General features: G+C 38.4%; 1 protein-coding gene across 3 annotated transcripts in view; it reads left to right on the top strand.

Moving 5' to 3' along the window:
* The window catches only part of LOC115213141 (THO complex subunit 7 homolog), a 107,000-nt gene that overhangs the window by 70,469 nt on the left and 9,725 nt on the right, over positions 1-26,806 (top strand). For all 3 annotated transcript variants that reach the window (XM_029782074.2, XM_036503945.1, XM_036503944.1), the window contains exons 4-6: positions 6,425-6,511; positions 17,003-17,060; positions 26,297-26,363. In XM_029782074.2, coding sequence (XP_029637934.1) covers positions 6,425-6,511; positions 17,003-17,060; positions 26,297-26,363 — 212 coding nt within the window. The remainder of the gene's footprint in view (positions 1-6,424; positions 6,512-17,002; positions 17,061-26,296; positions 26,364-26,806) is intronic.

The following is a 26,806-nucleotide window of genomic DNA, read 5'->3' as shown; positions in this document are numbered from 1 at the left end:
CCGCCTCTTTGATAGCAGTAATTATTATTATCATTATTATTGTTGTTGTATGTAGATCATGGACATAGCTTTGACTTCACTTGTCTACTTGTAATTGTCTCTGTTTGACCTTGATTCACTCACATCATATCAGTGTTCTGAACGCAGTAGTAATAACGGCGGTGGTGGTGGCAGCAGCAACTGTGGTGGCGGTGGCGGTGGCGGCAATGGCAATGACTGTGGTGGTTGGTGTGCAGCAAGAATCTTTTTGTTGAAAGTGCACTAATTTTTCTATTTGCTTATCTGTCTAATATCTAATCTTATCTATCTTTCTGTGTGTATGTACACACACACACACACACACACACACACACACATGCACACAACTTTTGCAAGGAAAAGATTGACAGTGACTTCAAAGTTTCAGTTTGCTTATCTTCATATAACTGTGTAATCCTTTAGTTTAATAAATTGTTTTATATTAATTTGACATAAAAGCAAGCATTAGTGTGTGTGTGTGTGTGTGTGTGTGTGTGTGTGTTAGTGTGTGCTTATATAAATTCTTTTTATCTATCCACTGATATCTGGATTTGACAGATCTACAGATTTAGTTTGCATGTGTATGTGTTTTTAAGCAGAAACATAGTCTAACAGATAGTTGCATATCACCATCATCATCATCATCATTTAACGTCCGTTGTCCGTGCTAGCATGGGTTGGACAGTTTGACCAGGGCTGGCAAACTGGAAGGCTGCATCTGACTGCAGTCTGATTTGGCATGGTTTTCTATGGCTGGATGTCCTTCCTAACACCAGCCACTCCAAGAGTGTAATGGGTGCTTTTACATGCCACTGGCATAGTTGCCATTTGTGTGGCACTAGTATCTGCCATAACTGCAATTTTGCTCGGCATGATGGGTCTTCTACTCAAGCATGGCATAATGCCAAGGATCTTGGTCATTGCCTCCATGAGGCCCAACACTCGAAAGGAACTCAGCCACGTGTGTGTGTGTATTACTTGCTGCAATCATTAGACTGTGGCCATGTTGGGGCACTGACTTGAAGAATTTTATAGTCAAACGAATTGACCCAAGTACTTTTTTTTTTTTAATGGTATTTATTCTATCCTTCTCTCTGGCTGAACCACTAACTTATGGAAACACAAACACACCAACACTGGTTGTCAAGCAGTGGTGGGAGACAAACACAGATGCAAAGACACACACACACATATACAACAGGCTCCGTTCAGGTTTTGTCTACCAAATCCATTCACAAGGCTTTGGTTGACCCAAGGATTTAGTAGAAGAGACTTGCTCAAGGTGCCATGCAGAATGAATGAACCAGTTTCTTAGCACATGGAAGAAGTAGACCCAGGAAGAGATAGGATGATGTGGTGAAGCATGATCTTCAGTTGTTGAATCTGACAGAGGTGATGACAAGTGATTGAGACCTTTACTGATTTGCTGTGCTTGAGAAGACATCAAACCATGTGAAATCATAGCCAGTGCCAGTGACACATAAAAGGCACCCACTACACTCTTGGAGTGGTTCGCATTAGGAAGGGCATCCAGCTGTAGAAACCAAGCCAAAATCAGACTGGAACCTGGTACAACTCTCTGACTTACCAGTTCCAGTCAAATCATCTAACCCATGCCAGCATGGAAAGCAGATGTTAAATGATGATGATGAAGAAGAAAACTGGGGTATACAACTGGTAGTATGTTGATTAAAGCACTTTCACTGTCTACAACTATCTGATGTCATCAATAGTATGGATATAAATGCCATGGGATTTACTTCAGGAATTCCTCAGTATATAAAAAGTGAGAGAAAGAGAAAATACAATTCACGAGATTCTTCATTTATCTCTTGAAAAGTCATCTGACAAGACATCTGCACCAAATGATGCACCATAACCAGTTGTACAGTATCTCACCTACAAGGGACCAAATGCAAGATGGGTCGTAAATCAATCATTGTGCTTAATAAAGAATCTTGTGAATTCCAGTTTCTCTTTTTCTTACTTGTTATACATGCATACATATGTGTGTGTGTGTGTGTGTATTTTTCCCTTGTTGACAATTAACACAGAAAAAATAGATAAATAGTTACCCAGGTAGCAAAAAATCACACAAGTAAAAAGGTTGTAAGTCCTTGCTTTTAAAGTTAGAAACTTCAGGTTTACATGAAATATTTTGTATAATATATATACAAATATATAAATGGGGTTAAAAGCAGGTGTTATTCAATTTCTTTTACTTCCAATACATGTTTTGAAGATATCACTGGTATTATTCCAAAGGAATAAAATGGTGTAAAACAATGTAATCTTCTCTTCAGGGAAGTGAAGAAATGAAACTCGTCAATAAGACATTTTAACAGAAAATGATGGATATGTATGGTGATTATACATATCCATCATTTTCTGTTAAAATTTCTTATTCACGAGTTTTATTTCTTCATTTCCCAGAAGAGAAGATTACATTGTTTTACACCATTTTATTGGTTTGGAATAATACCAGTGATATCTTCGAAACATGTATCGGAAGTAAAAGAATTTGAATAACACCTGTGTTTAACTCCATTTATATATATATATATGTTTGTATTGAAGTGAGTGACATATACCGTATTTGATGGCCAAAAAGACGCACCTTTTTTACCCAAAATGGCTTTAAAAATCCCCCTTCGTCCAATGCACTCAATATAGGCTCAGAACTTGCTCAAAACGGTATGTATGTTTACAAAATGTGTGCTGCCAGTGGTGAACAATCACCTAGGGTATATTATTTACTTAGGAAAATAACCAGAGATGATGATAGAAAGAGAATCTAACAAGATCTAGAAAAGTTATACATGAAAGAATCTGAAATGGTGAAGACATGCCAGATTAAGAAGTTTATGAAACTCAAAGGTCATAGATAAATAATGTACATAATTCCTCATCTCTTAAGTATAGAACTATAGCACCTAGGGTGTGTTAATAACGAATGTGGATGCAATAAATTGCTTATAATTACCAGTAATAACATAAAGTTATACAGGTAAGAGGAGGAATTAAAACATTATATTATGGTAATTTATTTTACAAAAGTATAGCCTAGGCTAGGGTGCATCCTATGCACTCATGTGTCTTATAGACCATCAAAAATAGTACTTCTGTTAATGGTGCCATTCCTCTTCCAGCTTCTGAACTGCAGATGACTAAATTTGAATGCTTCAGAACAAGTAACTCACAATACCAATAGATTTGTATCAAAGTCATTCTAAGGCCAATCTGTTTGCTCTCAAACATAGTGTACATCGAACCACATTATCTAGTGCGTACTTCTTATTTTTAAATGCAGTAGAGTGATCTGAAGGAGATTTAGTTGCTATTTCTAGCAAGTTGTATGACCATACAAAGCAGTGGTTGTTGACCTTTTTTTTTTTTTCTTGCCTATGGACCCCTTCCATCCTTATTCTACTCTACTGGACCCTCATACCTATTCAGTGTTTTAAATAAATCCTATTACATTTTTATAGTTGGATAATACTTCAAATTATTCTTTTACTTGTTTCAGTCACTTGACTGCGGCCATCCTGGAGCACCGCCTTTAGTTGGACAAATCAACCCCAGGACTTATTCTTTATAAGCCTAGTACTTATTCTATCGGTCTCTTTTGCCAAATTGCTAACTTATGAGGATACAAACACACCAACATCGGTTGTCAAGCAATGGTGGGGAAACAAACACAAACACACAAATACATACATACATACATATATATATATATATGTGTGTGTGTGTGTATATATACGACAGGCTTCTTTCAGTTTCCATTTACCAAATCCACTCACAAGGCTTTGGTTGGCCTGTGACTATAGTAGAAGACACTTGCCCAAGGTGTCACACAGTGGGACTGAACCCAGAATTATGTGGTTGGGAAGCAAACTTCTTACAACACAGCAGCGCCTGCACCTATGTGTGTGTGTGTGCATATATATATGCATATATGTGTGTGGTGTGTGTGTGTGTGTGTGTATATATGTTTGTGTTTGTCCCCCCCCCCCAACCACCACCACCATCACTTGACAACCAATGCTGGTGTGTTTATGTCCATGTGACTTAGCGGTTCAGCAAGAGATACCAATACAATAAGTACTAGGCTTACCAAAGTATAAGTCCTGAGGTTGATTTAAGTTGGTTCTCCAGCATGGCCACAGTCAAACAACAAACAAGTAAAATAATAAAAGAATTCTGTCACATGGTGGTAGCAGTGGTGATGGTGGTGGTGGCTGATATAGCTTTTGTTGTTTAGCCCTGATCATCCTTGATCTGGTAGACCTATGCTCAAAAGCATTCCAACCACGACAATCCAGTCTTTTTTTTTTTTGAAGTGTAATTAAGATTGTACTCTCTGAAGTCTCTCTTCCTTTCTTTGTGTCAGTTGTGTGCATGTGTGTGTGTGATTTTAAGAAAAAGACTGAATTTTGTGTAAGTGGGACCTCTTTGATCATAGGCCTGTTGGATAAACCGCTGACCTAGGGTTAAATAACTACATTTAACTATTACCATAATCACTACTACTACCATTAATTTTTTCCTACGTGAGCCAACTAAGGAGTGTCATTATCTGACCACTAACTGCTAGAAATAGCAGCCAAATCACCCTATTGTCTTCAAGATTCAGAGTACTCATGGGATAATGTGGCTCTGTGTATATTATGCCTGAAAACAGGCAAGATGGTCATGGCTAGAATATCTTTGATATCTTATGTGGTCAGGTTGACCTGAGAGATGAACAATAAACTGCAGCAATTTTTGAGAAGATTGTTATAGATAATCACAATCTATTTATATATAAAGCTGAGTTTACTGCAGTTTGAAAGATAAGAAGAAATAAAATTGAAGGGGTTTTTTTTTTTTGGTCTTTTTAAACTTTTTTTTTAATCCCTAATTTTTGGCTAAGCAGAACTTGTGATAGTCACTATATAGTCGCAGGCATGACTTTATTATAAAAAGTTTATTTCCCAATCACATGGTTCCAGGTTCAGTCCCACTGCATGGCACTTTGAACAAGTATCTTCTACTATAGACTTGGGCTGACCAAAACCTTGTGAAGGGATTTGGTAGATGGAAAGTGAAAGAAGCCCTTCGTATGTGTGTGTGTGTGCATTTGTCTTCGTGTTTGTCCCAAACCACTGCTTGAAGTAGTGGGGTCACTTCATTCAAAATTTCTCTTTATCACAGGTTTTGTTGGTGCTCTTGGAGCCTTGCATAGCAGGCTTACTACCTGCAGCCTACGGTACCATGCTATCCGTTATCTTCAGTTATCAAATACTTTCCAGATTATTCTGGCCATGCCAAGGAGGCAAACCTTTTGTAGCAGTTCTACCAGGCACTCTATTCCAATTTCCCTTATATTCCCCTTGATGCCTTCTGATACTGTCCCCGTGAACCCAACAATAATTGACACTGTCTTCACCTTCTTCATTTTCCATAGCCAGGCTATTTCGTACTTAAGAGGGTTGTATTTATCTATCTTTACGCCTTCCTTCTTGACTATTTGTGAGTCAAAGGAGCATGCAACATCAGCTATATAGCATGTGTGGTGCACCTTGTCCACCACCACTCAGTCTGATCTGTTATGCTCTAACACCTGATCTGTTTGAAGTGGGAAATCCCATTATTATTATTATTACTACTACTACTACCACCTCTGCCTTAGTGAATGCAGAGGTATTGTTTTCAGTCATGTTTGTTTGTTTGTCTGTGGACAAGATATCTCGAGAACTACTGGATGGATTTGGATGAAACTTTTAGGGATGTTTGGCTACATGACTGGCACGAACTGATTAGATTTTGCGATTGATCCAGTACTGGATTATTTCTCCTGTTTATTTAATTTTTGAGAGCGGTCGGGTTAATTTTTAGTAGTTTCATTTGTGAGAGCAGTCGTGTTTATTTCAGATATTCTCATTTTAAAAATCATCTCTGGCTATTCGTTGAGATTACGTTGGTGTTGCCTTGGCAGAGGTTTGCACTCTCTGAGTGCTCTTGTAGTTGTTGTTGTTGTTGCTAAGGTAGTGAATTGGCAGAATCATTAGCACTCTAGGTAAAATGCTTTTGCAGTGTTTTGTCTACCTTTTCATTCTGAGTTCAAATTTCTCCACAGTTGACTTCACCTTTCATTGTTTCAGGGGTTGATTAAAATAAGCACCAATTGAGCACCTGGAATGCTTAACAGCATTTCTTCCATCTTGATGCTCTCAGTTCAAATTCTGCCAAGGTGTCATGGTTGACTTTGCCTTTCAGCATTTTGAGGTCAATAACATAAGTACCAGTTGCATGCTAGGGATTGCTGTAATCACCCAACATCCTCCTTCTCACAAAATTTCTGACCTTGTGCCTATAATAGCAAGAATTATTATTATTTTGTCTTTTTTTTTTCATCTAACAGAAGAGAAAATCTCTGAAGCCACATCAAAAATCATTGATTGTAAACAGGAATTACAAGAAGCTAAAAGAATCAGGAAAAACAGACAAGGTAAATAAAATCATTGTTGTTAGTATCACTGGTATTGTCACTGTGTATTCTTATACATCAATTTCATTTCAGTTTTAATGTTGGAGTTTGCTAATAAGCTCATCCACAGGTACTGGCTATCAGGCCATCGTCTTTGTTTAATGTCCTTTCATGCTAGTAAACCAGAGTATCCACTGTCTCCTTTGGCGTGGTTTTTATGACTGGATGAACTTCCTAACACCAGCCACTTTACTGAATGAACTGAGTGGTTTTTACATGGCACCAGCAAGCCCACCAAGTAACTTGCATAAAGGAATCAATAATTTTACTGATGATATAGCTGAAAATCCATAAATATCCATTGATTTTTATATAATTATTAACGATAATGCAGTGAACAGTTCATTTTATTACATAATTTTACACAATTCATCATCATCATCATCATTGTTTAATGTCCATTTTCCATGCTGACATGGGTTGGATGGTTTGACTGAGGTCTGGAGAGCCAGCGGCTGCACCAAGCTCCAATCTGGTCTGGCAATGTTTCTACCGCTGGATGCCCTTCCTAATGCCAACCACTCCAAGAGTGTCATGGGTGCTTTTCACATGCCACCAGCACAAGAGCCAGGCAGGCAGGCCTAGCATAGATGGCATTTGGATAATGCTTTTTACATGCCACCAGCACGGGATCCAGTCAAGGGGCACTGACATCAACCACATTCAGATGATGCATTTTACATGCCACTGGAATGGGAGCCAGTCAAGGGGCACTAGCCACAGTTACAATTTTGGTTTACATTTGTTTTATCAATATTTTTCTGGAAAAACTTGGTATATTATTATTATATAACATGTGTAATAATACATTGCATCAGTATTGTGGTAATAATACTAATATCACAAAAACATCAACTCCTCGGGGTCATGTATAAAATCCATTTGCTGGATGAACTTGTATTTTCAACAATATATACTCTTTATCCAATGTGCTCTTAACATTTCTCTCGCATGTCATAGTTAAAGCAAAAAAATAAATATATTATTAACTACAAACTCAAAATAAGAAACAGGATGAATCAAAGAGAATAAAAGAAAGGATAAATAAACAAAGCAGTGGCAATGGCAGCATTGCATCTCTTTGAAATACCTTCTTCTTGTTATGATGCATGTTGTGTGTGTGCGTGTTATCATAGGTGTAGGCATGGCTTTATAGTTAAGAGGCTCACTTTGTAATCACATGGTTTATGGTTCAGTCCCACTTTACAGTACCTTGAGCAAGTGTCTTCTACTATAGCACCATCTAGCCTTGTGAATGAATTCAGTAAATGGAAACTGTGTAGAAACTGCCTGTAAAGTGTGTTTGTATATACTCCACCCACACTGCTTGATACCTGGTGGTGGTTTGTTTACATCCCAGTAACTTGAAGGTTCAGCAACAGACACTGATAAAATGAATGAGTACCAGATTTAAAAAGATAAGTACTTGAATTGATTTATTTGACTAAACCCTTCCAGATGGTGCCCCAGCATGGCTACAGTTCAATGACTGAAATAAGTAAAAGAATAAAAGATGAAAAGTTAGTTTCTTAGTTCCTGACTCTTCCCAGCTCTTCAGTTGGTCCTAATTAACTTCAATCTCTAACCAAGGAAGCTGCAGTTCCCCGCTCCTCATGTAACTTCTGGCTACCCTATACATTCCCTCAGAGTTGGCACTGTTAGTGTAGGTGCTTTGGAGGGTAGGTCTGGTGAGATTGCTTGAAAGGAGACATGTTGATGTGTGTTACATCCAAGAAATTTGGTGGAGGGAAGCTTCAGCCAAGTTCAACACAGGTAAGAAGCATAGGTATAATTTCTTCTGAGTGGGCAACAGTGACAGGGTAAAAGGTGTGGGCATACTTCTAGCAGAGAAATGGGCCAATAAGGTGATTGAAGTAATCAGAGTATGTGATAGGGTACTTAAGCTTTGACTAGTTTTGCAGAATTGCACAGCAACAATCATCTCTGCCTATGCCCCCACCCCCCAACCAGGTCTACCAAATGAACAAAAGGATCACTCCTATGACATTCTTCTGCAGGGTAGCTCAAAAACAAATGACAGTAACCTTATCTTTATGGCTGGTGATTTCAATGGACATGTCAGGTAGCACCCAGGTGTCTTCTATGGATTACATGGGGAGGGGGCATGGAATTGAGGAGGGAACAAGGCTGCTGAAATTCTGTGATGCAAATGACCTAATAATCTGCAACATCAACTTTAAGAAACCAGCCAATTACCTGATAACTTATAAATCCAGTGACCATGTTAGCCAGATTGACTACATTCTCACCAGGAAGTGTGATTCATGGTTGCTCATAAAGATAAAGACCTTCCCTGGTGAAGAATGTACCTCTCAGCATACATTACTCATTATTGATTTCAGACTACAGGCCAGAAGGTTCCAAGAAACAAATCAATCTGGAAAAGAAGGACCTGGAAGCTTAAGGATCCTCTGAATAGTCAGAGATGTAAAGATGTCCCTAACTGAAGCATTTCATGAAAATGAGGAGGAGAAGGAGGAGTTACAGATATGTAACAAGAAGAATAACTGGAAATTCCTATGAGACAACTTACTGAGAGCCATAGACCAAATTTGTGGCTTATGCAAAGTCCCAACCAGACCACCTAGAGTGACATGGTGGTGGAGCAGTGTAGTTAACAGGGCTGTTAATTAGAGCAAAGAAGCAGGACTGGAAGAGTGACAATAGCAAAGAACTATATCAGGTAGCTAGAGGGGAATCTAAGAGGTAGATATACCTAGCCAGGGCGAAAAGCAGAAAGAAAGAAGTTTGCCAATGATCTGCGATGTGAAGACCAGCAGCTTGAGGTGTTCTAGCTTGCAAGACAGTGTACCAGGGAAAATTGTGATGCTGTTGTAGAGAAGTGCATTTGCATGGATAATGGTTCACTCTGCCAAGAGGCTTGGAAGTACCACTACGGAAGGTTGCTAAATGTAAAGAACTCATGGGAGAAGGAGACTCTGCCTAAAGTGGGTCCAACAGAGGAACCAGCTATCTGAATAGACTGTGGCATGGTAGATAAAGCCATGAAAGATGTGAAGACCAGGAAAGCTCCTGGCCCATCAGGAATCACTGCTGAGATGCTGAAAATATCTGGCAGTGTGGGTTATGGTCTCATCACGCATATAGTCAGTCAGGTTGTACACAAGGGAGTTGTACCCAATGGCTGATTTAGAAGCACCATAGTTAACTGCTACAAAGGTAATGGTGATGCCTTAGAAATAATTACAGTGGTATCAAATTGCAGGATCAGGTGATGGAAGTTAAGGAGAGGGTCTTAGCCTGACTAATTAGGAAGAAAGTTAGTCTAGATGCAGTTTAGTTTTGTGCCAGAGAGAAGCACCACTGATGCTATATTTCTAGCAAGGCAGCTGCAGAAGTACCTAGCCAAAAATAAACCTCTGTACTTGGCTTTTGTTGACATGGAGAATGCCTTCAATAAGGTCCCCCACTCCTTTATCTGGTGGTCATTGCAGAAACTAGGGATAGAGGAGTGGCTGGTGAGAACTGTACAAGCCATGTACAGGAACGCTGTCAGTAAAGTAATGGTTAGCAATGAGTATAGCAATGAATTCAGTGTACAAGTAGGAGTTCACCAAGGATCAGTCCTTGGGCCCCACTTGTTCATCATAGTCTTCCAGAAGAATTTAAGTTGGACTGTCCCTGGAAGCTCCTCTATGCTGCTGAATATGTTCTTAAAGCTGAATTACTACCAGAACTGGAGAAAAAAATTTCAGAAGTGGAAGCAAGGTCTAGAATCAAAGGGCCTTAGAGTTAATTTAGCAAACACCAATGTCTTAGTAAGTGGAAAAGCACACAAATCACAAATCCCTCCAGGTAAGTGACCCTGCTCGATATTTAGAAAAGACACAGGTAGAAACTCCATAAGGTGTACCTGGTGTAAGCTATGGACACATAAGAAGTGCAGCAATATCAGATGAAGGTTAATAGGGAAAATAGTCTTTGTGTGTGGTAGATGTACAGGTATAATAAACACTAGAAATGTACAGAAAATAGACTCCATCAAATGCCAGGGGGAATACCTAGAAATAGTTGATAGCATTCATTATCCAGGTGACCAAGTCAGTAGCAGAGGTGGATGCTCCAAAAGCGTAGCTGCTAGAATAAGAATAAGCTGAGCAAAGTTCAGAGAGCTGCTACCTTTGTTGGTAACAAAGGGCCTCTTCCTCAGATTGTATGATGCCTGTGTGCGAACTGCCATACTACACAGCAGTAAAACATGGGCTGTGGTTGCAGAGAATATGTGAAGGCTTGAAAGAAATGAATCTAGTATGCTTCACCGGATGTGCAATGAGAGAAAAACTGGGCATAAGAGGCATCAGATATGGTGTGCAAGAAAGGCATCTGAATTGGTATGGTCATGTGATGTGTGTGGATGAGGACATTTGCGTAAAGAAGTGCTGATCTCTAAATGTGGAGAGAACCTGTGGAAGAAGCTGAGCCAGGAAGACATGGGACAAGGTGGTGAAGCATGATCTTTGAATGTGGAATTTCACAGAGGCGATGAAGTGATCGAAATCTTTGGCTATTTGCTGTGCTTGAGAAGACATGTCAAGCCAAGTGAAAGCATAATTGTGGCCAGTGTTGGTGATATGTAAAAGCACCTGTACCATTGACGTGTAAAAGGCACCCGCTACACTTTCTGAGTGGTTGGTGTTAAGAAGGGCATCTAGCCATAGAAACCATGCCAAAACAGACTTGAGTATGGGGCAGCTCTACAGCTTGCCAATTCCAAACTGCCCAACCCATGCCAGCATGGAAAGCAGACATTAAATGATGATGATAAAGATGATTCACAATGCCTTTTCTTATTTCACTTCCAGATTAGTTGAGTAAAGTAGAATGATTAATTTCATTACATCTTAAATTTTAACTCCTGTATGTAAGTTCTTGTGAGGTTTTTAATACCTCTGAGAACCAAAAATTTCTTGTTATTTCTGAAATTATTATAGTTAAGTTACAGCATATGAATTCCCTGTGGTGAATTAAAAGCCGTCCCTGCTGGTTCTAAGTACATGGTACCACTAGCAAAACTACTAACATGAACTTTGACTGTTGTATTATATGTCTGTCTTATACCTACCTCCACAGCCTGGCCGATATATTTGTCAAAATTCAAATTTCAGCCACCCACATCTATTTACTTTAAAATGGAAGAATGAAGTGGGGGAGAGAGAGAGAGTGGGAAAGTTCTTGCCTTAATTTTCTTTCTGTGAGTCTGAGAAAAAATAAATAATCCAAAAATTAATAGGGTCACTTGAGAAATGAAGAAAGAGTGATGTGGGGTGGGGATGTTGGTTGGATTAAAGAATATGTGGAGATAGTTTCTCTTTTGAAAAAAAAAACAGAAATATGGAATAAGAAATATGATGCAGTTGTTGGGTGTTTCTCTTACATAGTTTCAAATTTTAACACAAGGCCTGCAGTTTTGGTGGGTGGGGCTAAGTTGATTACATCGTTTCTGGTGCTTATTTCACCAACCCGGAAAGAATGATAGGCAAAGTCAACTTTGATGGAATTTGAACCCAGAACATAAGGAGTTTTTGTTTTACTTGTTGCAGTCATTTGACTGCAGCCATGCTGGAGCATCGCCGTTTTAGTCAGGCAAATCAATGCCAGGACTTATTCTTTGTAAACCTAGTACTTATTTCTCTCGGTCTCTTTTGCTGAACGGCTAAGTTACAGGAATGTAAATACATGCACACACACACACATATATATATATATATATATGACAGACTTCTTTCAGTTTCCGTCTACCAAATCCACTCACATAGCTTTGGTTGGCCCGAGGCTATTGTAGAAGACACTTGCCCAAGGTGCCACGTAGTAGGACTGAACCTGGAACCATGTGGTTGGTAAGCAAGCTACTTACCACACAGCCACTCCCAGCTAAGCATTTTGTCTGACTTGTTAACGGTTCTGCCAGCTTGCCGCCTTGGCATGTCTATAATATGTAAAAATCTGATGTTACTGGAGAACTGCTTTTCTCTTTTTTGTTACACTGGAGGACTGGAAATTGAAATAAATTTAACATAAAGGGAACATTGAAGTATTAAGATGTGTATAAAGGGTTGTTTTGTTAACCTTCTTTATAAGAAAATGTAGGAAGAAATTGCATGGTAACTGTCTTGCAAACCAAATATTCTAATAGACTTAGGTGTGGATGTGGTTAAGAAGCTTGCTTCCCAGCCTCATGAGTTCAAGTTCGGTTCCACTGTGTTCCCGTGCACAAGTATTTTCTACTTTAGCCTTGGGTCAAAGTGTTGTGATTGAATTTATTAGATAGAAACTGAAAGAAGCCTGTTGTGTATATCAGTCATGTGATAGTTGCAAATGAACATCACCATAAACAAGCAGTGTCATTCATTTCCAATCTTCTGTAAAATCATGTCTGGCCATGGGAAAAAATGTTGCTGTACTTGAGAACAGATGAGGGTTGGTGACAAGGAAGGCATTCAAGCATAGAAAATCTGCCTCCATGAATTTTACACAACTTTTGCAAGCATGGGAAACTGGACATTGATGAGGATGAATGTGGTCGTGGTGGTGGTGGCAGAAGTGATGATGATTCTAGTCAGCTAAGCTTCCTGATCAACCTAATTTACTGCTGGAATACTTCAACTTGTCTTGGTACCATCTGCTGTGTAGACTTGAAAACAAATCTTTTCTGGCAACCAGTTGATTTTCAGCAACAATAGTTAAACTGTGTAGCAGTTATACATTTACTTCCTGCTTATGTTACATTAGTCTAGAACACTGCTTCTAAATGTGGATGGTACCACTCCCTGCAGGGCAGCAGTGGGGGAGAACAGTGAAAACTTTTATATGGGTGCAGGGAACAAATATGAAGATAGGGGGTGACATAGATACATCTGTACAGTTTGTTGTTTTTGTTTTTGTTTTAGTCGTCTTTATTTAAATATGAACTTTTAGACTTCATTTTTTAAAGTAATATTATTAAAGCTGCAACAACTACATCAATAATAATAATAATAATAATAATAATAATAGTCATTCAAATAAACAAAAGCATGGGTGTGCGTGTGTATGTACTTAGTGCATGTGTGTGCACATGTGTGTATAAACCACCTATGTTTATAAAATTCACTGATAGCGGGATAGTATTGTGCTGCATAGTAACCCATGCCAAACTAGTACCTGGAACCAAATTACTTTGGTCTGACTCTATGTGTGTGTACTAAAAATGGTGGGGACTACTGGATTTGGATCAAGTGATAGCTGGATTAAACTGTATGGGGTTTAATCCAGTGATGGCAAGATTATACTGTATAGGGTAAATCCAGTGACAATTGGATTACTGTATGATGGCAGCTTTAAAGTTTTGTACCTAGTAAGGAAAGGAGATTTATTTCAGTGATGGTAGATGGATTGCTTCATGTGCTTCTCCATCTGAAAAGAAGAGAATTAGAGAGGTCCTTTGATAACTTTTGAGTGGGTTGGGGGATTTGCTCTGACTTGTGGGTTGTCACATCTTCCTTGCTATTAAGACAGAATATTTTCTATAATCAGTTGGGTTTGTTCAGGGTATCCAACTTCGCAGACAGCACCACCCACTGAGCAGCTGCATCTCACCATGATGTATTAAACTGCCTCTGGTCACCATCACAACAAGAACACTCACAGATTACCAATGACATTACTTGCAGTCTAAATGCCAATAGGTCTAAGACTGTGTGTGATATGGGAGGGAAGACGACCTTACTGGACTTTACATTGGTAGAGTGAGGCAAGTGGTTGGGAAGAAGGCTGCCTTTATGATACTGAGTAGAAGAAGTGTCTAGCTACCAAGCTATTAGTTTGTATACTAATAAAGTAATGACAGCTTCTGTCTGTGTTGTCACAGTTGAAGCCTGTGTTGTCAGGCTGGCAGACAGGCAGTTTACATGTGCAGACATTGCTTTCTAATTGAACATTTTGTGTTAGACTAAAACATATATTTGTAGTAAATGTGTGTGTGTGTAGGAGAGGGATATCCCCAGTATGGAATTGAGAAGGCAATGGCTAGAGTGAGGACTCAATACACACATGGTGTATGTATGTGTTTATTAGTAGCAAAAGGACCTACAGAAAATTCATCCATTTTACTGGGCCCATAAAACAGACGAGTGTTCCAACAGCCTCAGAGAGATAGATAAATAGGTATGCAGACAGACCTGAACTGAAAGAGCATTGTATTGAGGGGTGTGTGAGTGCATTTATTAAGGTCTTTTTCCTCTTGTTTGTTTTAGCCTATCCTAGATCCAAAGCCATTTCTCATTAGCAAATATGATGTGGTAACATGTACCACACTTTTGCTCATTGTTTTGGGTATCTGTGATGTAGTTGTGAGCAGGCACAAACATCCTCTTGGCCGGCAAAACACTCACAGCTGGAGTGGGGAGTGGTCTGTACCGAAAGTTACCTGGGACTTGCTTCTAGTTCGGTAGACAGGAGCAACATGAAATAAAGAGCATTGCTCAAGGACACAATATGTTGTGTGGCCCAGAAATTGAGCCCACAGCATGAAGATTGTGAACCTAATGCCTTCATCACTGAGCACACATTCTCAAACCTCTGTATCATCAGTATGCATATATATATATATATATATATATATATATATATACACATACATACACACACACACACAAATATTCTACAATTATAAACATAATTATAATTCAGGTGCCAGCTAATTGCTTTGCCATGCACCGAATTTAGAAATAGGAGTTAAATGCCTTTTCTACTGCCATAAAGATCTCCCAGACAGTAACACACATGACAAAGCAATTAACTGACCCCTGATTATAATTATGTTTCTAATTATAGAATATTATATATATATATATATATATATATATATATATATAAGAGGAAAAAGAACATGGAGATTGGGGTATATATATAATTTCAATAATAATAAATGGGTAAAAATTAATTAATTAATAATTAATTATTTTACCAAGTAGTTTGGTACGTTAAAATAATCTTTTTAGATAAAATTATACATCATCATCGGAAAACGGACGCTAAACGATGATGATGATGATGTATAATTTTATCTAAAAAGATTATTTTAATGTACCAAACTACTTGGTAAAATCATTAATTATTAATTAATTAAATTTTACCCATTTATTATTATTGAAATTATATATATACCCCAATCTCCATGTTCTTTTTCCTCTTATATATATATATAACATGAATGAAGAAGTGATAGTGTAAACAAACTTAACATCAGTTCAAATATGTTTGAGAGACATTTGGACTTTTAGAGACTTGCCAATACAGTTTATCATGGAGAAAAAATTCTCACTTAGCACAGTTCAGAGTCACGTCTCTTGGTATCTGGTACTGAAGAGAACTAACAAGTTCAAATGCATCAATCAGTCCAATAGAGAATGCTTTGAGTTGACTATGGTGTTATTTCACTTTTCCTTAAGTGGTAATTTCAAATAATCTGGTTTGTCTTAAGAAAGTTGGTGGCTATAAGCATGTTTCATATTTATTTAGGCCTTATCGGCAAAAGATAATTTTCTCGAGCTTATTTTCTCAGGAACATAAACTTTTACAAATAAGCAGAGGAGGAGGAGGAAGAAATAATTATGACAATACGCTCACCACCATCATAATCATTTAACGTCCCCTTATCCATGCTACCATGGGTTGGATGGTTGGACAAGAACTTATGAGCCAGAGAGCTCCATCAGGTTCTATGTCTGCTTTGGCACCAGCACCAGTGAGGTTGCCAAGTACCCACAAGATAAGACCCCTTGACTGAGTGGGGTATAGACTGGATAAATAAGAAACTATGATAGAGGGAGAGGAGCAAAGTGTCTTGCTGAAGAGGTGAATACATGCTTTAACCACTTGGAGAGTGAGAGAGAAAAGAAAGAGATGTGAGGTCCAGATCCAACATGGATATGAGACAGAATAGGAAGTAAAGTGAGTGAAGATAGTGTGACAGATGATTAAAGATGGGGAATGAGTTGGATACAGAGGATATTAGTTTAGTGTTGGGGCAAGTGTATCATAAGACCAATTCAACATATCAAACTCTCTCTCATAACCCTTTCATTACCAACCCAGCTGAAAATGGCTCTGGCTCTGTAGTACAAATGTCTTGTTTTCATAAGTTTTGAATTAAAATCTTTCACCAAACCTTAGTCACAATTTATGTTCCTAACACTAGCTTCATGATAACTAAGTTATTTTACTAAATTCTTTGTTATATTTAAAATTAATTGAAAGAAATCCAGAGCATCTCAAAATAAGTACAGAAACAAAAGGGTTAATTTATGAGGGATTGAATAAAATGATGATTAAACTGTTGTACTTTGTGCGAGTATGGTAAGAATGGGCCTTCATTTACAATAGTTGGTCATTTTCTAATTACTATCAATAAGGTTTTCTGCTTTGTTTCAGAATATGATGCATTGGCCAAAGTGATCCAAAGACATCCAGACAGGCTTGAAACTACCAAGTAAGAAAGGCTTTTGATTTACTATTGTCTTGCATTTTTTCTTCATCATTATTATTATTATTATTATTATTTTATGTTTGACTTTTGCTTTACATTTGTACAAGTTGGCTCCAAGTCTCACCCAGAAACCTCAAGAGACAACAAGTTGGAAGTTCATGTTGGTGTTATGCCTAGGGTGCCATATATTTGGTTTTGTACATAGTATTGTTCTAGAGAATGTTTAAGAAACCATAAGAAAATTGTGTTTGCTTTAAAACTTGAGATTACATAGTATAGGGAGAGAGTGAGATTAATACATAAATAGATTGATAGATAGATTAATAAATAGATCAATAGAAACCCCCACACACACAACACATAGACACACAGACAGACAAAGATGACACAAGTAAAACTAGTAAGCATTATGATGTGAAGAGGAGATTGACAAGCAAAGCCTTTGGCTGGTAAAATGAAAGAAAACAACACTAGAAGAATCTGTACAATGAAAACTACCATTGAAGGAATCAGAAGAGAACCTGACATTTCAGGTTATGCCCTTTGCAAGGGAAACAAATAGAAGAGGTAAGAGAACAGGAAAAGTTACTCTGCAATATGAAATTTACAATGTAGACGCAGGAGTGGCTGTGTGGTAAGTAGCTTGCTTACCAACCACATGGTTCCAAGTTCAGTCCCACTGCATGGCACCTTTGGCAAAGCGTCTTCTACTATAGCCTTGGACCAACCAAAGCCTTTTGAGTGGATTTGGTAGATGGAAACTGAAAGAAGCCCGTCATATATATGTATCTATGTTTGTGTGTATCCCCACCATCGCTTGACAACCGATGCTGGTGTGTTTACATTCCTGTAACTTAGCACTTTGGCAAAAGAGACCGATAGAATAAGTACCACTATCCTATATTTATACTTTAACCTGATGATGCTTTGTTTTACTAAGAAGCAATACTACTGTCTGGCACTATTTAATAATTTTATATATATATATATATATATATATATATACACACACATGGGCTATTTCAGTTTCTATCTACTAAATTCGCTCACAAGGTTTTAGTCAGCTCAGGGCTATAGTAGAAGGCACTTGCCCAAGATACCGCGCATTGGGACTGAACCAAGAACCATGTGATTGGGAAGCAAACTGCTTACCAAGCAGCCATGCATATTTTTAACAGAAGAGATTTAACCTGATGTCGTCTGAAACAATGTCTTTATTTCGTTAGAACCAAGCTTGATACATTGCCACATATTGAGTATACACACCATTTATTATTTATTCTTCTGTGCTGTGCTTTAATTAGTTACTGCGGATATAATGCTAAGTGAACAGGTCATGTTGATATTGTAAAATACTTTGATTTTAGCAGTAATTAAAACAGATAATGAAGTAACTACATAATTTGCTATGGCAGTATTTTTTTCCTAGATTCGCAAAATATTGAAGAATATCACCTTTTTCACCGTTATTGGAACATCTGCTTTTCCCTTCTGATATGGGTTTGATAGAGCTGCTGTACATCATGTGACAACTTGTCTCAATCTAATTTTAGTTCTTCTCTCTTCAGTTACGATTTTTCTCACATGCAGTCTCTTCCTTCTATTCCTTCTTCATCCTTCCTCAATTACGGATATTTTTCATTGGCAGAGCTTGCTTCCCAACATTCAAATCTCAACACAAGTGTGGTTGAATGGTTAAGAAGTTTGCCGCCTAACCACATGGTTCTGGGTTCGGTCCCACTGCATGGTAACTCATGCGAATGTCTTCTACTATATAGCCTTGCGGCAAACAAAGCCTTGTGAGAAACAGAAAGAAACTTGTCATGTCAGTCTGACCAATACTTTGGAGTATCTTAATTCTTAAATTATCTTACAGCCTGGATATTGGTGGCTCTTCATTTTTCATTCTGTGTGTGTTCTTGCCTTGCTTTCACATGAGACACTGTCATCCAAGCAGTGTCATTCTTTTACATCCTTCCATGAGAGACATGTCTGGCTGTGGCGAAATATTAGTTTGCTTGGAAGCAGGTACGGGTTGGTGACACAAAGGGCATCTTGCCGTAGAAAATTTGCCCGACTGAGTTCCCTCAGACCCATGCAAACATTAAAGCACACACTCTCTCACTCTTTCTCTCTCTGTCTCTCATGCACACACACACACACACACAAAAGTAAATACCAAAATGACAGTTACTTGATTGGCCATTACGTTTATATGATCTGGCTTGAGCTATTCAACCTGAAATGAAAGGATATCAGTTTTCCCAGCTAAGCGTTTGTGTGTGTGTGTGTATATATATATATATATACATAGTTGCTATTATGTTGAACTGCTGTATGTCCAAATTTGGCCAAATGCATTTTTTTTTCAATATTTATTTTTCCTTGCAATAGCCAGTTCTTTTGGTCAAACTATCCTCTCTCTCCAGCCACTTCTGATGCCAAAATATCAAAAATTGTGACAATGTAGTACTACAGTTTTGCTATGGAATGGTGAAACTATTTTTTCGCTTTCTGAAAAAACAATGCTTTGAGACTTAAACACTTTTGCATAAAAGTAACTATATATATATGTGTAATCATCATTTTTTAACATTTGTTTTCCTTGCTGGCATGGGTTGGACAGCTTGATGCCCTTACTAATGCCAACCACTTAAAGTGTATTGGGTACCTTTTTATGTAGCAGCAGCAGAGTGCTTTTGGTGTGGCACTGATCTAGGTCATTTTGGCATCAATAATCGTGTGTGTGTGTTTGTCTTCCAAACCCACTCAGAAGGCTTTGTGGGACTGAACCCAAAACCATGTGGTTAGGGTGTGAACTTCCTTAACCACCCTGCCATATCTGCACCAATGGCTGTACAATATATTTATGATGATGTTTAAAAATTTAATTTGATTTGTATTGTCATACATCATTATCATCATCATCATCGTTTAATGCCTGCCTTTCATGCTAGCATGAGTGGGACAGTTTCACAAGAGCCAGCCAGGCAGAAGCCTGCACCAGACTTCTATGACTGTTCTGGAAGGATGTTTACAGCTGGATGCCCTTCCTAACACCAACCACTCAGCAGAGTTGACTCAGTGCTTTTTACGTGGCACAAGCACAGGCGAGGTCAGTTTTGGCAAGGTTTTTACAGCTGGGTGCCTTTTCAAACACCAGCAACTTTACAGTGGACTGGGTGCCTTTAAGTGGCACCTGCACTGACAGGGTCACCAAGTACTTGCAAAATAAAAAAGAAAATTATTTTAATTTTGCTGGGCACAAGGCCAGTTTCTGAAAAGGGCTTAATATACATTATTTACATTTGACGGATATTTGTCCTCATCTTGTTTGTTGTTAACACAACATTTCGGCTGATATACCCTCCAGCCTTCATCAGGTGTCTTGGGGAAATTTCGAACCTGGGTTCTCATTCCTAGGGTATTTTTCAATGTTGTTGTTGTTGTTATTATTATTATCATTATTATTATTATTATTATTATTATTATTATTATTATTATTATTATTATTATTATTGAGGTCACTGCCATATGCCCATGGGCATATGGCATAGTGGGGAAGAACGCGGGCTACTAACCCCAATATTCCGAGTTTGATTCCAGGCAGGGACCTTAATAATAATAATAATAATAATAACAATAATATCAAAAAATACCTTAAGAATGAGAACCCAGGTTCGAAATTTCCCCAAGACACCTAATAAAGGCTGGAGGGTATATCAACCGAAACGTGTTAACAACAAACAAGATGAAGTCAAATATCCATCAAATGAAAATAATGTACATAATTCCTCATCTCTTAAATATAGAAGGTCTTAATATATTTTCATTGAGGCAACCATAATACATTACTGATTCTTTGTTTATTGATAGTGAAGGCATCTAAAAGTACAGAAAACACCATAAATTGTTTTAGTGAAGGACTTTGCTGTTTTTAAACCAATCGTTACCTTTTTAAATAAAGTAATGGAAAGGCTTTCAGAAATCAATGTCTTTTGGTAAAAGGCAAGAAAAAATACACAAAGAAAAAAACATTGTTGGAAAATTGCCATTAACGGTATGAAGGTTAGAAAGTGTTTCTATGAATCAGTAAAAATTAATTGAAAATATGTTGATTTTTAGAAAGCCAAAGCAACATACATTTATTATTGCAGATATACATTTGTGTGTGTGTGTATCATTAAATACATGAAGGTGTGTACCCCAGCGGTTAGAGTATTCAGCTCACAATCATAAGGTTGTGAGTTTGATTCCTGACTGCACATTTTGTCCTTGAGCAAGACACTTTATTTTACCATATTCCAGTTCATTCAGCTGGCAAAAATAAGTTGAACCTGTATTCCTTTGTCATGCTGAATCTTCCTGAGAACTATGTTAAGGATATGCATGTCTGTGGAGTGCTCAGCCACTTGCCCATTAATTTCATGAGCAGGCTGTTCTGTTGATCGGATCAACTGGAACCATCATTATCGTGCCAGTTATTCTATCAACACCAAATTGATGAATGATGAAGTTAACCATTCACATACGTCAACCAACACAGTGACAGCTATCGTGTGTGTGTTATTATTGTTATTGTTATTATTATTGCCTTTGCACAGCTTCTAACACTGGAGATGTACTACAGTGTCAGCTGTTCACTACCAGTGAACTAAAGTAACACCTCTTATTTTTCGAGCACCTTCCAGAGTATTCAAGCGGTTCCAAGCAATGCTGTTTTCTGCAAGTGCTCTACCCTTATTGCAGCCCCTATTTGATCCATGTACTTGTTGTTGTTGTTATTACATAATTATATTTATGATTGTATGGTTGTGAACTTCACATCACAGCCATGTGGTTCTGGGTTCAGTCCCACTGTATGGCACCTTGGGCAAATGTCTTCTGCTATAACCTCGGGTCGACCAAAGCCTTATCAGTGGATTCGTAAAAAGAAGCTGGAAGTAGCCCATTAGTCGTGTGTGTGTGTGTCTTGACATTATGTGGTAGTTGTAACATGAGAGACAGTGTCTTTTGTTTCCAATCTGTTGCAGGGAAACGTTATCTTACTTGGGACTGGCTGATGGTTGGTGACATCCCAGCCATAGAAAAGTGGTGGTTAAAATGATGATGAAATTATATACAATGGTTCCTGGTTCAGTCCCACTGCATGGCACCTTAGGGCAAGTGTCTTCTACCATAGCCTTGGGCCAACCAAAGCTTTGTGAGGGGATCTGGTAGATGGAAACTGAAAGAAGCTCGTTGTATATATGTGTGTGTGTTTGTGTGTCTGTTTTTGTCTCTCCCACCACCACCACCACCACCATCATTTGACAACCAATGCTAGTGTGTTTACGTCCCTGTAACTTAGTGGTTTGGCAAAAGAAACTGATAGAATAAGTACAAGGGTCGGTTTGTTCGACTAAATACAGTGCTCCAGCATGGCCACGGTCAAATGACTGAAACGAATAAAAGAGTGAAAGAGTTGCATGTATGCATGTAGAGTCCTGTTGCTTCACCTGTAAAAGTGACACCGTTTCCATGTTCAAATCCCTTAGCTGGTTGCATTTTCAGATTCTTTAGGTGAATTTTCCTATAACTTTTAAAATTTCAATTTTCTTCTGAATTTTCACACACACACATCCAACAGACTTTTTGCAGTTTCTCTACCAAATCCATTCACAGGGAAGTATGACTCTTCACTGTACATATGACCTCAGATCTTGTACAGAATTATGGCATTATTCTTTTATTTATTTCAGTCGTTTTGACTGCAGCCATACTGGAGCACCACCTTTAGTCGAACAAATCAGGACTTATTCTTTTTGTTAGCCTAGTACTTATCCTATTGGTATCTTTTGCTGAACTGCTAAGTCACGGGAACATAAACACACCAACATCAGTTGTCAACACAAACACATACACACACACACATATATATACGACAGGCTTCTTTCAGTTTCCGTCTAGCAAATCCACTCATAAGGCAAGTAATTTTTATTTTGTTCGTTTAGTGTTAAGCTATCTCCTCTTAAATAGCTGCAGAAGGATTTGGATCTAGACAACACTTGTGGTGATGCTGGTCTATGCTTCTAAGTAACAGTATACTGAAACTCGTTCATCTGTTGTACATATTTTTCCCATCTAGTTAGACTCATTCAGAGACATTGCACTGCTGTTGATGAAATACAAAATAGCCACCTGATGTCTGTTCACTACCAAATGATCCCTGTAATCTTTTTGTGTTTGGTGTGTCACCATCAAAAGATTTATCTTAATATATACTAAGAGCAAGTCTGTCTGGCAAATTGCATCCCTCTCCTGGCTATTAAACCATACAAGCTAGAGTTTGTAGCTAGGGAGATTTAGATAAGGGGGATAACTCAACTGCAATTAAAACCTCATCTCTTGCACCTAATAGTTACACGTATAAAGACACATCATCTCTTGGACCTAATATCAATACTATAAGTATATGAGCAACTTTTTTTTAAGAAGTGTGACACCTGAGACATGGTTTAACATCAGGCAGGCTGAACTACTAAAAAATTTCAAGGAATTATTCATATGGAGATACCTTTCAGGAAGTCCCACAGGCCATCAGTTGCCCATGACTTTTTTTTATATATTTAACCATCTTACTCTTGCATGTATGTGTGTTTGCATGAAGAAACAGGTCATGACACCTCTCTCTGTCTTACTGTTACCCTCATCACTCCCCCTCTACTGGACTAAAAAGTGGCTCACCTACATTACATTTACCAGCATCCTGGCAATATGCTTTCATAAAATCCTCTTCTAAGATCATTGCTTTAGCATTCACTTTTCCTGGCTTGCATGGGTCAGACAACATTTGTTGAAGCTGATTTGATATTCTATGACTGGATGCTTTTCCTGCTGCCAACCTTCACTTATTATAAAGTAATAATGCCTCACACACAAACATCACAAAGTATCACACATGTTTACAATTGAAGTAAAGATTATTTGCCAACATAACATGGCAGTCCTGGTTTAGGACGAATGTTGCTGTAATTTAGCCCCAGGAGACCTCATCTCCAGCTGGCTATACGACATGATCTGTGTCCTTATATTTTCAAACAAGGGAATCTAGCACCCCCGCTCAGCTCAAAACAATATCTGAGTGGGGGTTCCTTGTTCAAAAATATAAGGACATAGATCGTGTCATATAGCCAGCTAGAGACGATGTCTCCTGGGGCTAAATTACAGTAACATTCGTCCTAAACTAGGACTGCCATGTTATGTTGGCAAACAATCTTTACTCCAAAGTACTGTTGCTGAATATCTCTCATAGTAAGATTTACAAATAGTAATTTGCTAATGTTTACAATTAATGCTTGATGTCAACCCAAAGTGATATGAACTTATACACACACACACACACACACACACACACATACATTCATACATACACATTATCATCATCATTAATATTTTGTCCATTTTCCATGCTGTAAAGCCAAAGATCTACACTAGGCTCCAATTGTCTGTTTTTACAGCTGAATGATCTTCCTAATGCCAACCACTTTACAGGGTGTACTGGATGCCCTTTAGGTGATGCCAACATGGGTGCTTTTTACGTGGTGCCAGCACACATGCATTATAAATACACATACTTAATAAATACAAACATACATAGATTCTTCAGTTTCTGTCTACAGAAGACTTTGGTTGACTCTGGATTAAAATAGAAGACACTTGCCCAAGGTGGTATGCAGTGGAACTGAACCCCAAACCACATGATTGGTAATCAAACTTCTGGACCACACAGTCATTGATGAGGTTGCAGATGACAAGAAAAGGACTTTGGCAATCTAACTGATTGAATGATTGATTGAACAATTAATCAAACACATGATTAATTAATTGGTTAAATGGTTAACCAATTGACAAATAAAGAAGTGAAATAGAACCAGTGCATGTATTTATTATTAGTATAATGACCCTCTCAAGATACAACAGTATCTATACATATATATATAGAGAGAGACCAACTTCCGCCACATTCCAGGGAGAAAAACTAGAAGTAGTTGATAGCTTCCGTTACTTAGTTGACCAAGTCAGTAGCGGAGGAGGGTGCGCTGAAAGTGTAGCTGCTAGAATAAGAATAGATTGGGCAAAGCTCAGAGAGCTCTTACCTCTGCTGGTGACAAAGGGCCTCTCACTCAAAGTAAAAGGTTACTGTATGATGTTTGTGTATGAACAGCCATGCTACATGGCAGTGAAACATGGGCTGTGACTGCTGAGGACATGCATAAGCTCACAAGGAATGAAGCCATTATGATCCAATGGATGTGTAATGTCAGTGTGCATACTCGACAGAGTGTAAGTACCTTGAGAGAAAAGTTGGACCTAAGAAGCATTAGATGTGGTGTGCAAGAGAGACGACTGCGCTGGTATGGTCATGTGGCAAGAATGGATGAGAATAACTGTGTGAAAAAGTGCCACACCCTAGCGGTTGAGGGAACCTGTGGAAGAGGTATACCTGGGATGATGAAGCATGACCTTTGAACATTAGGCCTCACCAAGGAAATGACTAATGACAGAGACTTTTGGAAATATGCTGTGCTTGAGAAGACCCAGCAAGCCAAATGAGACCATAACCTGTGGCCTATGCCAGGAGCGTAACCAGCCCGTTTATGCATACCTTTTCCTTCTTTGATCACTAAACTCTGCTTGCGAAGACCTGTTGAGGCAAGTGAAATCAAAATCAAATTCGACTGGCATCCGTGCTAGCGGGGTGCAAAGAGCACCATACGAGTGTGATCGTTTGACAGAGTGGCTAACCGGCTTCCGTGCCAGTGGCACATAAAAGGGTGCCATTTGAGTGTGATTGTTACCAGAGTCACCTTACTGGCACTTGTACCTGTGCTTGTAGGGTGCCAAGAGCACTATCATAGCGTGATCATTGCCAAAGCAGCCAACTGGCTTCCGTACCAGTGGCACGTAAAAGGGCACCATTTGAGCATGATTGTTACCAACATCGCCTTACTGGTACCTGTGCCAGTGGCATGTGTAAAAAGATTCGAGCAAGGTCATTGCCAGTACCACCTTACTGGCCCCTGTGCCGGTGGCATGTAGAAAGCGCCCACTTGGAGCCTGGTGCTGCCATCTGGTTCGCCAGCCCTCAGTCAAAATCGTCCAACCCATGCTAGCATGGAAAGTGGACGTTAAACAATGATGATGATGATATATATATATATGTATGTAATGATGATATATAATTTTTTATTTTACAGACAGCTACAAGAGCTGGATAAAGAGCTGGTGAAATTGAAAAATCACAAGAATCAAATACAAGAGAAAGTAAGTAAAGCTATCTTTTCCATTAGTAAGTTATTTACCATTTTGATTCCATGTTGCAAACCAGTGTGTAATCTATAAAATTACATTTTAATTCTGTAAATTATCTTCTTCAGTTCTATTTAGTATGCAAAAAGAAAAAGAAAAATATATTGGTTGGATCTTTTATGACACAAAACACTTTGATTTGTAAATTCTACAACTATGTACAATTCTGATTTTATGGGCATTCAAATTAGGGGCCTGAGCTGAATTGGAAGATTTCACTAAATTTGGCACCATATTTAACCTCTAATGTCTCAAGATTGAGACATTTTCTACTTTTGAAACGTCATTCCTGCAATCTACTCCAAGAACACATTACAATCAAATAATAGGGAAAGATTCTGGATGTTAAATTTGTTTTCCAGGAGAAGGAGTTCGAAAAGTGAGAAAAATAATTTCAA

This window comes from Octopus sinensis, linkage group LG6 (genome assembly GCF_006345805.1).
Source record: "Octopus sinensis linkage group LG6, ASM634580v1, whole genome shotgun sequence".
NCBI lineage: Eukaryota > Metazoa > Mollusca > Cephalopoda > Octopoda > Octopodidae > Octopus > Octopus sinensis.
The sequence above is the reverse complement of the archived record's forward strand: the minus strand, read 5'-3'. Positions and strand labels throughout refer to the sequence as shown.